Genomic DNA, 14,472 nt, shown 5'->3' with positions numbered 1-14,472 from the left:
GTCAGTTATTACATTAAATTGTACCTAGCCATATTTAAATTTGATAGGTTGTTTGCAACTCTCTGTATAGGAGATAGTATGGGAAGATAGATACTACTTTTCTCACTGCCTTAGGAACCTTTATTTAACACTGGAGCAAGGGTAGAACCAAAGATATGAGTCAGGTTTTGAAGATTTCCCCCACTGTTTATTTATCAGTATTGGTTCCTGAAATTATGCACAGTGACCTAAATGAATGTTCTCTATAGTAGGTTGTATGGTCAAATAACCGGTGATTCCTTTTTGTATAAAATTGCCAGCTACTTATGGTGTCAGAAAACCATTGTTACATTGAAAAACAGAGTTGCTTTCAGGGTATATATAGTTTTTTAAAAGAAAGCTTTAAAATGGATTTTGATAAGTATTTATTTAGATTATGGGACTACTATATATGCCCAAATATAAAATCGATTATTCTTTCAAAATTATGCATATGAAAAAAGGGCATCATTTTATTATAATGCAGGTCCTTGCAAAATCACCCATACCATTGTTTGGGGAAGACATAGTCTGAAATGTCTTTGTTCAGTTATTTAGATGAACTAGAATGAAAATTCCACAGAACAGGGGCCTTGCCTATTTCTATTTTGGTATTATATATCTACTACCTAGAAGAATATCTGGCACATGATAGACATTGGACATATTTATTGAAAGACTAAATGAATTAATACTTATACAGTTTACTTAAAAAGGCAAAAAGCTTAACAAATTTAGTTATTCCTAGAAGCCATTACAGTTGTAAGTATTGGATAATGCAAGAACACCTTTTAAAGATCAGTTTCTAAAAGCTGTACAGTAGGGGCGCCTGGGTGGCTCAGTTGTTAAGTGTCTGCCTTCGGCTCAGTCATGATCCCACGGTCCTGGGATTGAGCCCCACTTTGGACTCCCTGCTCCACGGGAAGCCTACTTTTCCCTCTCCCACTCCCCCTGCTTGTGTTCCCTCTCTTGCTATATATCTCTCTGTCAAATAAATAAATAAAATCTTTTAAAAAGCTGTACACTAAATTTATAATTTAGAGATAATACATACTTAATGTTAGGCTAAGATTTCCTATGACAGCATCATATACAGACTCAAGAATACTGTATCTCAGAACCTAGTTGAAGATATACTTTGGAAAACTGTCAGATGTTTTCAAAAAAAATTTATACAGCTTTCCTCTTGAGGAAAAGACCATGCAGCGCAGGGCAGCTGGAAATCAAGCAAAAAGTCAGTCTTACTGGTTTGAGGTGTCAAGGAATGAAGTTGGGAGTGCCAGAATTGCTGGAAATTGACAGATTCCAAAAAGGAGGGAGTTACAGTAGGAATGCCTTAAAATCCTGAATTGTGCATGGAAGATACCACTGAGCTCAATGGAAAAAAAACAACAGTCTCAGCTGTAAGACTGAAAATGCTGACTAGAGATATTGCAGCTATCCTTAGAAGGGGAGACAGAATTTGGTTTTTGATTCCCACCAAATTAAAGGGGCTTGGTAAACATGTGTTCTTCAAGACCCATTCTAAAATAGTGTAAACCAAGCCTCCACAAGTCCAACTTGATTAGCCATTTATTTAACTGTCAGGTATAATACAAATCCTCACTCTTCAGGAGAAGATAAGAAACTCTTAAAGTCTCTACAACATCCACAATATCCAGTTTTAATAGGCAATTACTAGAATCAGGAAAATATGACTTAATGACAATACCATCTCTTCCCAAATGGTAGCAGAAGCTAATATTAGCAGAATTAGCAGACTTTAAAAAGCAAGTGTAATATTTTCAATGACTTAAAGGGAGAAGCATGATAATGACTGAACAGATGGGTACTCTCAATGGAGAAGTGGAAACCATAAAAAGGAATAGACATTCTAGAACTAAGAAGTCCAATATCTGAAATGAAAATTTTACTGAATGGATTTAACAAGAGATTGGGGAATGGCAGAGGTAGAATTGGTGAACTTGAAGATCAATAAAAAAAATTTGTCAATCTAAAGAATGAAGAAGAAGCATTACAAAAAATGAACAGAGCCTCGATGGCCAATGGGACAGTATTAAACTAACATGAATGGCAGAAGGAGAGATGAAACAGGGTAAAAAATATTTGAAGAAGTAATTACCAGGAACTTCACTTACTCAACTTAAAATCAATTTCAAATCCAAGAAGTTAAGTGAATCCCAAGCAGGATAAACACAAGGAAAACCACATCTAGGCACATCTTAAACTGTTGAATATCAAAGGTAGAAAGAAAATATGGAATGCAGCCAAAGGAAAAAAAAAAAGACACATTACATACAGAGGAATTAAAATATCAATGAAGGATGACTTACCAGGAATGATGGAGGTTAGAAAACAATGGAATGACCCACTTAAAGTTCTAAAAGGATAAAGCTGTCAACCTGGAATTCTGAATTCAGCAAAAATATCCATAAAATATGAAGGTGAAATAAGGACATTTTTCAGATAAACAAAGTTGAGAGAATTCGTTGCAAGGAGACCTGCATACCAAGAAATGCTATAGGATGCTCTTCAGACTGAAAAGAAATGATCTCAGGTGAAACTTGGATCCTCGAGAAGGAATGAATACCGAAAACGGTAGTTGTATTGGTAAATAGATTTCATCCTCTGAAAAGATTTTGTAAGCATATAAAACAATAAAAGAATTTACAGAAGAGCTTGGTAGATGTGACTAAATAAAAATTTTAAACCTCTTCAAAGTGTTAAAAAAATTAAAGGGCAAATGTTAGGAAGTAAATATTGAATGTTTAAAATCAAAGAGGAACATTAAAGTTCCAGTGTAAAAATGGACAAAAAATGTTCATTGTCCATGAACAGATAAATCACTGAAGAAATAAGTGTGAAAAAATGTTGAATTTGTTTAGTAATCAAATAAATGGAAATGAAGTACAGTACTTACTATTTTTTGTCACTCTGAAAAAGCTATTGAAATAACATAGGATGTTGGTAAGAATTCAGGTACTAAACACCTTTCTGACTGGTGGTAGTACAAGTTGGAACAAGACAGTTTGGTAGTTTATTTCAAGAGCTTATTTTAGAAGTCCATACCACCTAGGTAGCAAGAATTCATACTAAGATGTAGCTTATTAAATAGGTGGGAGTTGTGGATGAAAAAGAGATTATTCAACAACTGGTGTTGAGGTAGCTGGCTAGCCATTTAGAAAACATCAAATTTTAATCTCACTTTTTCCTAACATTAAAATGAAATGGATGAAAGATTTACGCAAAAAGATAAACTATAGAAGTACGAAAGGAAACACAAGAGCATTTTAAAAATATACTCCTGGAGTAGGCAAGACTCTTCCAAGACAGGTATAGAACCCAAAAGTTGTAAAGAAAGATATGTGAATTTTGAACTCATTAAGAAAATTTGAAATACCTGCATTGGAAAATTGCCATAAAATCAAGTATAATTTTTTAAAAATATTTTTGGCACATAAAAGCAAGTGTTCTTTACATATAAATAGGTTTTACACATCAGTAAGGGAAAGTCCAACAGTGGGATATGAGCATGTGGTTAGGCCATAGAAAGTGAAATATAAATGACTTGTAAACACATGAGAAATACTATAAATATCTTTCCCACCAAAGCAAATGTCCCTCTTTGTCTCCTGGTCTCACATGTAATAGCAAATATATAGCCATTGAAATGAGTAAGTTTTTTATTCCTCATCTTCTCCCAACTTCCCAATATAAGTGTATATTGCTGAAGTTTAATAGCCTGTTATGCTTTTTGTACAGAATACAACATCTAAAATAGAAAGTCTTGTTTATCTTCTCTCTTGACTCTTTGACTTGGAATATAAGATAGCTCAGGCTTCACTAGTAACCAAAATTAGTGAGTATAGAAACTCTGGTAGGGATCTCTGTGCCTATTTCCTCTTCACTTAAAAACAAGAAAATGATTTTATACTTAGCTGTTCTCTTCAACAGTGCTAATAAATGTTCCATGTTACTTTCGTTACATGCAATTTTTTAGAGGTGCAGAACATCTGGGTGTCAAACATCTTTAAAAAAATTGAAATTAGAAGTGGTAGGTCTTTTTGTTCACTTAGTATTTAGACCATCAACACAAAATTTTTGGATTTTTCTCTGTATTTTAGCCTTTCCAAGCAGAAGAAACCTAATTTTAGCTGCATATCAGAGGCAGAAACAGGAGTATAAAGGAATTTTCTCTTGGGAAGTGCTTTATTTTCTGTAAACTTTTTTGCCCAGCCTTCTACAATTCCAGAATACCTTCTCATTAGTTTTAAATCATTTAGCATGTGGGTGGCTTTTAGGTGCTATTGAAGTGTTTATGATTAGGAGATGTTTATTAGAAATCTTAAATCTATAATTCTTGAAGGGACATAGCGTCAAGATGCTTAACATGTTTTATTTCTCCTATAGCACTCGTGGGATAAAGGTCCTTGTCTTTTCACAGTGTAAAAAGCTGGATATAATAAGACTGTATCCCTTAATAAGGGTCGTACATTGATAGCAAACCAGAAGTAAAGATACGGATAGAATCCTCATTTACTCATTTCCACTTATGTGTATTCTGCATCACAATTTATTTAGCCAGAGTTTATTAGGCATCTGCTATAAGTTACACATTGTGTTGGGCACTAGGGATACAAAGCTTGTGTTACATTTCATTTTAGCCTACATTTAGTATAATGCCAGATTCTGTTAGGTACTTTCAGCACATATCAACTTCACTTTATTTTCCTAACATCTATTTGAAGTGAGTGGTGGTATCCATATTTTGTAGTGGAGATCACAGACTCAGTATTATACTTTATATAGGGATTTAACCAGGTCTTGAGTCCCAAATTCTCTTCTTTATACATCCAGTACTGGATTTTTTTTTTTTTTAATTTGCCCCTCCAGATCCACTCTTAACCCATCTCTGCCTTGCTCTGTGTACCAGAGGGAGTTGACTTCTAAGAACTGCTTCATTTGGGCTCCTTTGTTGGACTTAGCCAATGTGAGGTATTGGCAGGATATTGGAGAGCCACAGAGAGAAGCTGGATGTTGTTCTTCCAATTGCTGTTGCACAGCTCCTCTTCAGTAATTGTTCCTCCTGCCCCTTCATTCCAAAGGGTGGCAGTGGGTTCCTGAGTACTTTGCCACCCCTATTTGGTTCCTTTAACCCTGCCCACACTTTTTTCAATGTGCCCTTCAGTTACCTATTTGAGAGTGCTTTGTTTTTTGCCAGGACCCTGACTGATACATACAGCCTTTCTTAAACTATGGGCTACTATTTGTGTGGATTTGAGCCTTCTGACTGTTCTTGTCTATCCTTTGTTTATAAATTGAGTGTTAAAATCTGGTATATATTTTCATTTAAAACAATATTGTAATTGTTGATTAGATGCTTCAACTGGAATGTTCAATTTCTGTAATATTTACAAAGTATAAAAAATAGTGTGGTGTCAGATGTATTTTATGAGTCAGTACAAAGTTATCAGCACTTTTACTAAATCTTAATTCTACAAAGCTTTGACACATGTTGGTAGAAATACCTTTACATTCCTATTTCATAATCCCTCACATATTCTCAAAAGGTAGAAAAAACTAGGGGCACCTGGGTGGCTCAGTTGGTTAAGCGTCTGATGATTTTGGCTCAGGTCATGATCTCAGGGTTGTGAGAATGAGTCCCAATGTTGGGTTCAGCACTGGGCGTGAAGGTTGCTTTAAGATTCTCTCTTTCCTCTCCCTCTGCCCACCCCCCAAAAAGTAGAAAAAATAAGAATCAAGAGACCCTGACTTTAAAGGGATATGAACCCTGAAGTAGGGAAGGTTAGACGAACAGGTGTGGGTCTCTGTCCTTCTCAATACCAGTCTTAGGTGCTGTTCTTCAGTTGAAGTCCATTAAAAGGTCAAAAGTGGGGCTCCTTTGCCAGCAATAAAACTAGTTCTTCAACCATTTTTTAAAAGATCTTATTTGTGAGAGAGATTGAGAGAGCATGAGCACAAGCATGGAGAGCAGCGGGCAAAGGGAGAAGCAGGCTCCCCGCTGAGCAGGGAGCCCAATGCGGGACTCAGTCCCATCCTGGGATCATGACCTGAGCCAAAGGCAGACGCTTAACCAACTGAGCCACTTAGGCATCCCTCTCCAGCCATTTTCTTCAGGGGCATGAGTGTGTAGCAGCAATTGGTAGTCTTGGTTACTTGTTGGAGTTATGCTATACTGAGAACGAGGGAAAGGAGAAGACCTTTCTCATAGTTTAATTAACAGGTGACTAGAATTCCTTGTGACATTGATGTGACAATGATTATGATTGTAGATAGTTGAAAATACATACTTTAGGGTCTACTTGTGTTTTATTATTCTTTTCTGTTTCAGTAACTAAACTCTTCTAGCATCTTTAATTACAGATCCCTGCTTTTATTTTGGGTATTCCCACTAAGCCAATAACCATAACATTATGGAGCCCAACTTCAGTTGTCTTTTCCCCCTCACTGCTTTGTTATCAATGCATTACAGCCTGATAAATCCTTGTGCTAGTACATCAATTTAAAGAGCTTCCAAGATTGGGGGTTATTAGGAGTTGAGGATATTTCAAATTATGTCATTAGTACATTTACTGCCTTTCATCATCTGTTCTTGCTCTGAAATGGTATGAACTATTATACCATGTAAATATCAATGTTTTTATAATAATCTATTCTGTATTTAATACAGTAGACCTGATATTTCTCTTTGTAGACCTACTATGAATTAATTGGACTGTAAAAAAAAAATAGAACACATATGTGCCTAGGAGGTATGACAGTGAAATAACAAGACTGATGTTTTCTTGTGGTTATTGAATAGTATCATCACTTCAATGACATTGTGTCATTTTAAGAAATACTCATTTGGCATTTGTTCATGATGTTTATGTTCATGACACCATCTTGGCTCTGTTGTATTAAAGAAATCACAAATATTCAAGTTCTACCTTAAAAAGCTTATTAAAAAATTAATCTGGAAAAAAGTAAACAAAATGAAGTTTCATCTGAGTTTTAAAAGTTGAGTACAATTTGGTTAGGAGGAGAGAAAGGGAGTGGCATTTCAGACAGGAGGAATGGTTTGAATGAGACATGGAGCTGAAGGGTAGTTAAAGACTGGCCCCAGATGATGTGTAAGATGTCATTGCCTTTTATTTTCTGAGATAATTTTTGATATCCTGATAGTGACTAGAGAAGTTCTTTTATGAAGGCAGCTGCAGGCAGATAATGGTACTGAGGCCGAGGTATCAGAACACCTGAATTTCCCTTAACCCTATCATTTACTTACCTTGCAATATTTACTCTCTCTGAACTTCAGTTTTCCTATCAAATAAGATTATTAAAACTTTTCTATCGAACAGTGAGGCTTGAATAAGACACAGATAAAAAGGACTTTAAAGGGCGCCTGGGTGGCTCAGTTGGTTAAGCAACTGCCTTCAGCTCGGGTCATGATCCCGGAGTCCCGGGATCGAGTCCCACATCGGGCTCCCTGCTCAGCGGGGAGTCTGCTTCTCCCTCTGACCCTCTTCCCTCTCGTGCTCTCTGTCTCTCATTCTCTCTCTCTCAAATAAATAAATAAATAAAATCTTAAAAAAAAAAAGTGAACCTCTACTCAAAAAAAAAAAGACTTTTAAATGCTATAGTGGTATTATCATATACAACATATTTTCCCTTCTTTTTCCAACCTGCAACCCAGCCATTTGTTTTAAAACTCAAATAATATTTTTGTCTTAATGGTGTGTGCATTTCAGAGGCAGAACATAATACAGATTCATATAGGTGATAGTTTACTTCAAAAAAAGTTGAGTTCAAAAAGAATAGTACTATATTAAATGGTGTATATAATAGGTTTTTACTTTTCACTGGAGAATGAAGTCAACTTTTTCTAAAAATAAGTTCCTGAATCACTGAAAGTTTTTTTTAATTTCACACATTTTGTCATCTGTTTAGATTGGCAGAATTTCTGTAGTACTTTTTTTTTCCTTAGTGGTTTAAGGTGTAGTCTTAGAAATCCCAAGTTAGCCAAAGTTCCCTTGATTGAGGCATGGCCAGTACTCTTCAGTTACACGCTTACAAACACTTCCATGGATTATTTCTACAGAAAGATAGTCATTAAATTATGTGGATTTTTAAGTAAGTCTCTCTCGTCATCTCTGTGCTATAGGTTAAGGGGTACCTCACCATAACCCTTTTGGCTGACAGTGACAAACTGAGTTGTTTTTTAAGATTATTTATGTATTAATATTTGACAGAGAGAGCACAAGCAGGGGGAGCTGCAGAGGGAGAGGGAGAAGTAGGCTCCCTGCTGAGCAGGGGCTGGATCCCAGTACCCTGGGATCATGACCTGAACTGAAGGCATTTAACTGACTGAGCCACCCAGGCACCCCCTGAGTTGTTGTTTTTAATGGAACTTTTATTTTTTGTACCTAAAGTAATGAAAAACAAGGAGCCTTGTTTCAGAGGCAAAGCCTATGGAATTTTGTTTTTTAAGTGAGAGTGTTTTAAGTCTCCTTAGTATTAGTGGTTCTTAATCAGAGTATGCCACTGATTTACTGACCTAAATATAAAACAAACAAACTCTGGACCCCATCCTTATGATTGGTTAGCTTTAGGGCAAAATATGTTTTTTGTTATTGCTTGTCGGGTTCAATTAGTTTTGTTTTTTTTTTAATAAGTAGTGGATGATCTGATACAGTTTTAAACTCTGCAGAAGGCAGAAAGTCAATACTAGATTGTACTTCCCTAGGTAACCATTGTCAATGGTTTCTTAATACTTTTCCAAAAATTGTGTATGTATATGTAAGTCTGTGTGGATATGTTTTTTCCAAAAATGCGCTCATATTATACACACTATTTTGCAGTTACTTGCTTAGCATTATATAGAGAGTGCTTTCTATATCATTGCACATAAATTGTGGCTGGTTCATTTATTTTTACCAGTCCCATGTTAGACACAGGTTATTTTCAGGTTTGTGTGGGTTTTTTGGTCTTGTTTTGTTTGCTTCTATCAACTAGGCTACAGTGAATTTCCTTGTATATTATCTTTGCACACCTGTGTCCTTATATTTTCTGAAGGATAAGTTTTACATGTAGGATTGCTGGTCAAAGAATACTTCTGTTTTGACGTTTAATAGATAAGGCCAAATTGGTTCCCACAAATTGTGCTGATTTGCACTCCTCCCAATAGTATATGAGATGTTAGCAGTACACGCTCACCAACTCTTTACAGCCTTTGTCAATCTAATGTGCACAAAGAGGGTATCTAATGTTTGAATTTTGTTTCTTTGTTGTGGTTGTTAAAAACTGTGTCCAGTCTAATTTTTATAATTCTTTTTCAAACATCCTTGTATCTTTGCTATCAGGTTGTACATCTTTTTCTTATTAATGTGTAAAAGCTGTATAGTAGGGAAATTTTTTCATTGTTATACACGTTTTTCTAATTTATCATTGTCTTTCTACATTATAATATTTTTTACCATATAGAAATATTAAAGTTTTAGTATTCAGGATTTGTTTATTTTTCCTTTGAGGCATATTTGTGTATTTGCACAATGTTTTAGAAGGATTTCCTAAATAGGATGAACACCTGTTCCAGTTTGCTCGTTATCCTAGTTTAAATATTAAGAGTACTTTAAAGGACACCTGGGTGGCTCAGTTTGTTGAGCATCCGACTCTTGATTTTGGCTCAGTTCATGATCTCAGCGTTGTGGGATCAAGCCCCATGTCCAGCTCTGCACTCAGTAGAGAGTCTGCTTGAGATTCTCTCTCTCCCTCACCCCGCACCCCTGTGCGTTCTCCCTCTCTCTCTCTCAAATTAATAAATAAATCTTAAAAAAAAAACAACAACAACACTTCTATTCACTCTTACAAGGTTCTCTTTTGGAGAAAAAGACTATATGGCTATCAAGTTTCTTAAAGTGTGTATTTTGAAAAATTTCCCAGGTGATGCCGATAAGTACCATTGTTTTACTATTTTAAGTGACAAATTCTTATGATAAGTTCCCCAAGATAGATTCCCTCTCTAGTTCTCTTCTATGATAAATATATTTCACTGTGGAGTACAGAAGGCATTTTGAGATGCAAGTTAAAATAAAAACATGGAAGAAAATATGCAGAAAATTTTAGTAGAACCTACCATTACACCCTCTATTTTTCTCAGAATTATGCATTCTCAGAGAATGCTGCAAATAATGGGAAGGTATAAACTGATGGACAAGAATAATGTTTGCCTGAGTGAAGTGTTTTTCTAGATTTTGTGTTGGGAAATCAACACAACTTTCTCAAGGATATGTGCAGATACCAGCTCAGGAATCTTTTTTTTTTTTAAACTTTGTGATATAACAGTCATTCAGTAAAGTGTATTAAACATGAGTTTGTATGTCAGTGATTTATCAAAATCACAAAGTAAACATACCTTTGTAACAACTACATATGTCAAAGTTCTCTGTGCCTCCCCACAAAAGGTAGCTATACTCCTGACTGCTGTCATCATAGATTAGTTCTGCCTGGTTTTACACTTTATTTAAATAGAATTACATATACAGTATGCTGTCTTTTGTGTGAGATTCATTCTTGTTTTGTGTGAAGCAGTATTTTGTTCATTTTCATTGATTTCTAGTGTACTAGAATGTGAATATATACAATTATATTGTTGAAAGAAGTGTGGGTTGCATCTAGTATTTTGGCTTGTTATAACTAACGCTGCTATTAATATTGTTATGTATCTCTTGATGCATGTAGGCATTCATTTCTCTTGTGCAGTTATTTCTAGTAGTATAATTGGGTAATAGAGTATATGTTCGAATTTGGTACATACCGTTAAACAGTTTTCCAAAGTAGTTGTGCCATTTTACACTCCCACCAGCAATCCACATCTTTGCTAATACTTGGAAATGTCAGTCTGAAATTTAGCCATCCTGCTGGGTTGTGTATCTCAATGTAGCTTTAATCTGTATCTCCCTGATGACAAATGCTGTTGAGCACTTTTTCATATCCTTTTGTTAAGTGCCTATTAAATCCCTTGCCCATTTTTCTTTTTGATTGTCTGTTTTGTCTTGATTTGTAAGGGTTCTTTCCATATTCTGGGTACTTGGTCCTTTATTAGTTATATGTGGCAGCTGTCTTGTCCCACTCCCTTAGTACTGCCTCTGGAGTTTATTATATTCCAATTTTTCAGTCTATTATGGTTAGTACTTTTGTATGTTTAAGAAGTCTTTTCACAGAAATATTCTCTTCTGTTGACTTCTAGAAGCTTTATGATTTTACTTTTCATAGAGATCTTTGAACCAACTGGAATTGATTTTTATGCATGAGGTGAGCTATACGTTAAGTTCCTTTTCTCAGATGGTAACCAGTAAAACAATATTATGTTGTTTTGTTTGTTTTATTTTTGAAAAGGCCTTTGTCACCTTTGACCTAAATCAAGTATCCCCATATACGTGGGACTTCTTTTCTGGACTATATTCTGCTCCATGGGTCTCTGTATCTAGCCTTTGATGTACCACAATGTTCTCTTAATTCCTGTAACTTTATAAGTCATTGCATCTGGAAGGGTAAGAGCACACACGCACTTTGGTCTTCTTCAAGATTGTATAAGCTATATTTAGTAACCCTTTGTATTTGCATGTATATTTTATTGTCAATTAAAATCTGAAAAGCAGTGGGGAATCATTGAGGTCTCAGTGAAAATGATCAAAAATTCTTACGAGATTTTAATAATGGTAAGGTTAGTTCAAATCTAGAATATTAAGATTAAAGAATATACTTGTTTAGTGTTCACTGTATATTCTTACATTCTCGTGTAGACTAGTCAGTAAATTGGTCTTATTAAAAAAAAGCTAATGATTAAAGAACATACTGGTTTGAAGTTTCATAGTAAGGTTGTAAGTTTATTTAAAAAACATGCAGACTAAGAATACAATAAAATTATCTTGATGTTGTGTTTTGTTTTTCAGACCATCTATGATAACAGTCTTCTGTTAAGTCAAGCTTTTTCAAGAATTCGCTGAAGGAACCAAGTAGGATTTTTCTTACATCATGACTTAATCTGAATGCAAGAACAAGAAATAGGTTTTATCTCTAAATATAATGAAGGGCTGTGTGTAGACACAGACCCTGACTCAATTCTAATGAGCATTTTAGACATGAGTTTACATCGGCAAATGGGTTCAGATCGTGATCTTCAGTCTTCTGCTTCGTCTGTGAGCTTGCCTTCAGTGAAAAAGGCACCCAAAAAAAGAAGAATTTCAATAGGCTCTCTGTTTCGGAGAAAAAAGGATAACAAACGTAAATCCAGGGAGCTAAATGGCGGGGTGGATGGAATTGCGAGCATTGAAAGTATACATTCTGAAATGTGTACTGATAAGAACTCCATTTTCTCTACAAATACCTCCTCTGACAATGGATTAACTTCTATCAGCAAACAAATTGGAGACTTTATAGAGTGCCCTTTGTGCCTTTTGCGGCATTCTAAAGACAGATTTCCTGAGATAATGACTTGTCATCATAGATCTTGTGTGGATTGCTTACGACAATATCTAAGGATAGAAATTTCTGAAAGTAGAGTTAATATCAGTTGCCCAGAATGTACTGAACGGTTTAATCCCCATGATATTCGCTTGATATTAAGTGATGATGTCTTGATGGAAAAATATGAAGAATTTATGCTTAGACGGTGGCTTGTTGCAGATCCTGATTGTAGGTGGTGTCCAGCTCCAGACTGTGGGTAAGATTTTGTTTGGTTTTTCTTGAGTTAGTATTTTTTCTGTGGATAAATAAGAATTAGCTATTACTCAAAAGAAGAATCTTAACATGTCAGGTGATTCATTATTTAGTAGACAAACTTACATTGAGTATATACCATGTGCCAGGCACAATGTTACATAGATGCTAATGGCAGGAATATTATCTTACTCATTTTTATATCGTGTCTCATCACATACTCATTTGAGCATTTTCGGAAGAAAGGGATAGGATGGTAGGGTACAGGATCTAGTTGTGGGCAAAATTGGTTATCCCCTTCATTTGGAAAATTGTTATTTTAGTGTAGCAGATGAAGTGATCAGGGATTTTGTTTGGTTTTGGTTAGGGGGGGTTTTGGTTGTATAAACTCAAATGACCCTTTCAAAAGACACGTTAATGTGTGCCACAGTGACATGTGTTCATGTTGGTATGACATAAGTACTGCTAGTCTCAAGATTTAAAATAATTTTGCTTATATACTTGATTATTACGCTAACAGCATCTTCTCTTTATAGAGCATTTACTATGTAGGGTTGTCATAACTAGGACTAAACAGTCATGCTTTTCAAGAATAACAAAAGCTGTAAACACTGGATGTTATTTAGCATACCATTAGTAAGCTAGAGATTATTTATAATTAAGAGTTGGGGAAAAACCCAGAACTTTCAAGATTATTGGGTATAAGCCGAAACAAGGGTGGAATGTGAGTTTAGTTTCTCAGATGAAGTTTCAGGATTCATCATCTGAATCAAATCTATTATTAAAAGCTTGTTGAATGGCAACTTTTCAGATTTCATCTAGGCTATATCTCTCATTTTAAATGAGAAAACTAATAATATGTTTCCAGCCTTTGCAAATCCCAACCAGTTTTCCCAGGTATAACTAACGCTTAACTGTCCACCAAGTATTTCAGTGGAAATAAAACATTAAAAAATTACCTGATTATTTAAAATTTTATGAATTCATTAGTAGTGTGAAGGACTTAGAAATACTATTCATTATCACATTTAAACTGTGCTTTCCTCTAATGCAGGGAGCTTGTACTAGAACATATAAATAATAAAATAATATGTTAAAGATACTTTCTAAACTGGGCCAAGGTTGGCTGTGCTTCCAGGTATATGACAGAAGCAAACTCTGGGATCCATGAAGAGCTAAAATCTCAAGAAAAAGATTGGAAGAAATAGGGATAATGAACAATACCTTTAAATAACTTGAGCAGGAGACAGTATCCTGTCAAAAGAACAGCTTGGATACAGTTGTATCACTCTTGGTCCCATGGACCCCTGCACAGCATTTTCACTGGTGCAAGCATACACATTTATTAGATTTCAAGTTGGACAGCAAATTTTAGTTAAAAACACTTTTTGCAGATCATTATAGCAAATACTCACTTAGCAAGAGTTCAGATAGTGAGGAATATGCCGTATGTTGTGTTTTGTCTGGATAAAGAGGGTGGTTTTCTATCACTCGTGGAACCCCAGGGTAAAAAGTACTTCACAAGGTCTTCAAGCATTTAATAGTTTTAAAAGAAAAAGTTTGAAAATGATGGCATGAATTAAAAGGCTTAAGTGTCAGAAGCTATGGCCCCAAGAGATTGAGACAGTAAATCCTGGGCACAAATTTTCTGGTCACTAAATAGGTATATTCTCTTGAGCTGTGTTGATTGATCATGTGTTCCTAATGGATATCAACTTCATAGAACACAATAGA

At 35.2% G+C, this 14,472-nt stretch overlaps 1 protein-coding gene across 1 annotated transcript in view; it reads left to right on the top strand.

Moving 5' to 3' along the window:
• RNF19A (ring finger protein 19A, RBR E3 ubiquitin protein ligase) overlaps positions 1-14,472 on the top strand; it is a 52,476-nt gene that overhangs the window by 10,702 nt on the left and 27,302 nt on the right. The window contains exon 2 of the mRNA XM_027591426.2: positions 11,973-12,742. Within this exon, the coding sequence (XP_027447227.1) occupies positions 12,069-12,742 (674 nt within the window). The 5' untranslated portion in view covers positions 11,973-12,068. The remainder of the gene's footprint in view (positions 1-11,972; positions 12,743-14,472) is intronic.

The sequence above is a fragment of the Zalophus californianus genome, chromosome 4, assembly GCF_009762305.2.
Source record: "Zalophus californianus isolate mZalCal1 chromosome 4, mZalCal1.pri.v2, whole genome shotgun sequence".
NCBI classification, from domain to species: Eukaryota; Metazoa; Chordata; class Mammalia; order Carnivora; family Otariidae; genus Zalophus; species Zalophus californianus.
The sequence above is the reverse complement of the archived record's forward strand: the minus strand, read 5'-3'. Positions and strand labels throughout refer to the sequence as shown.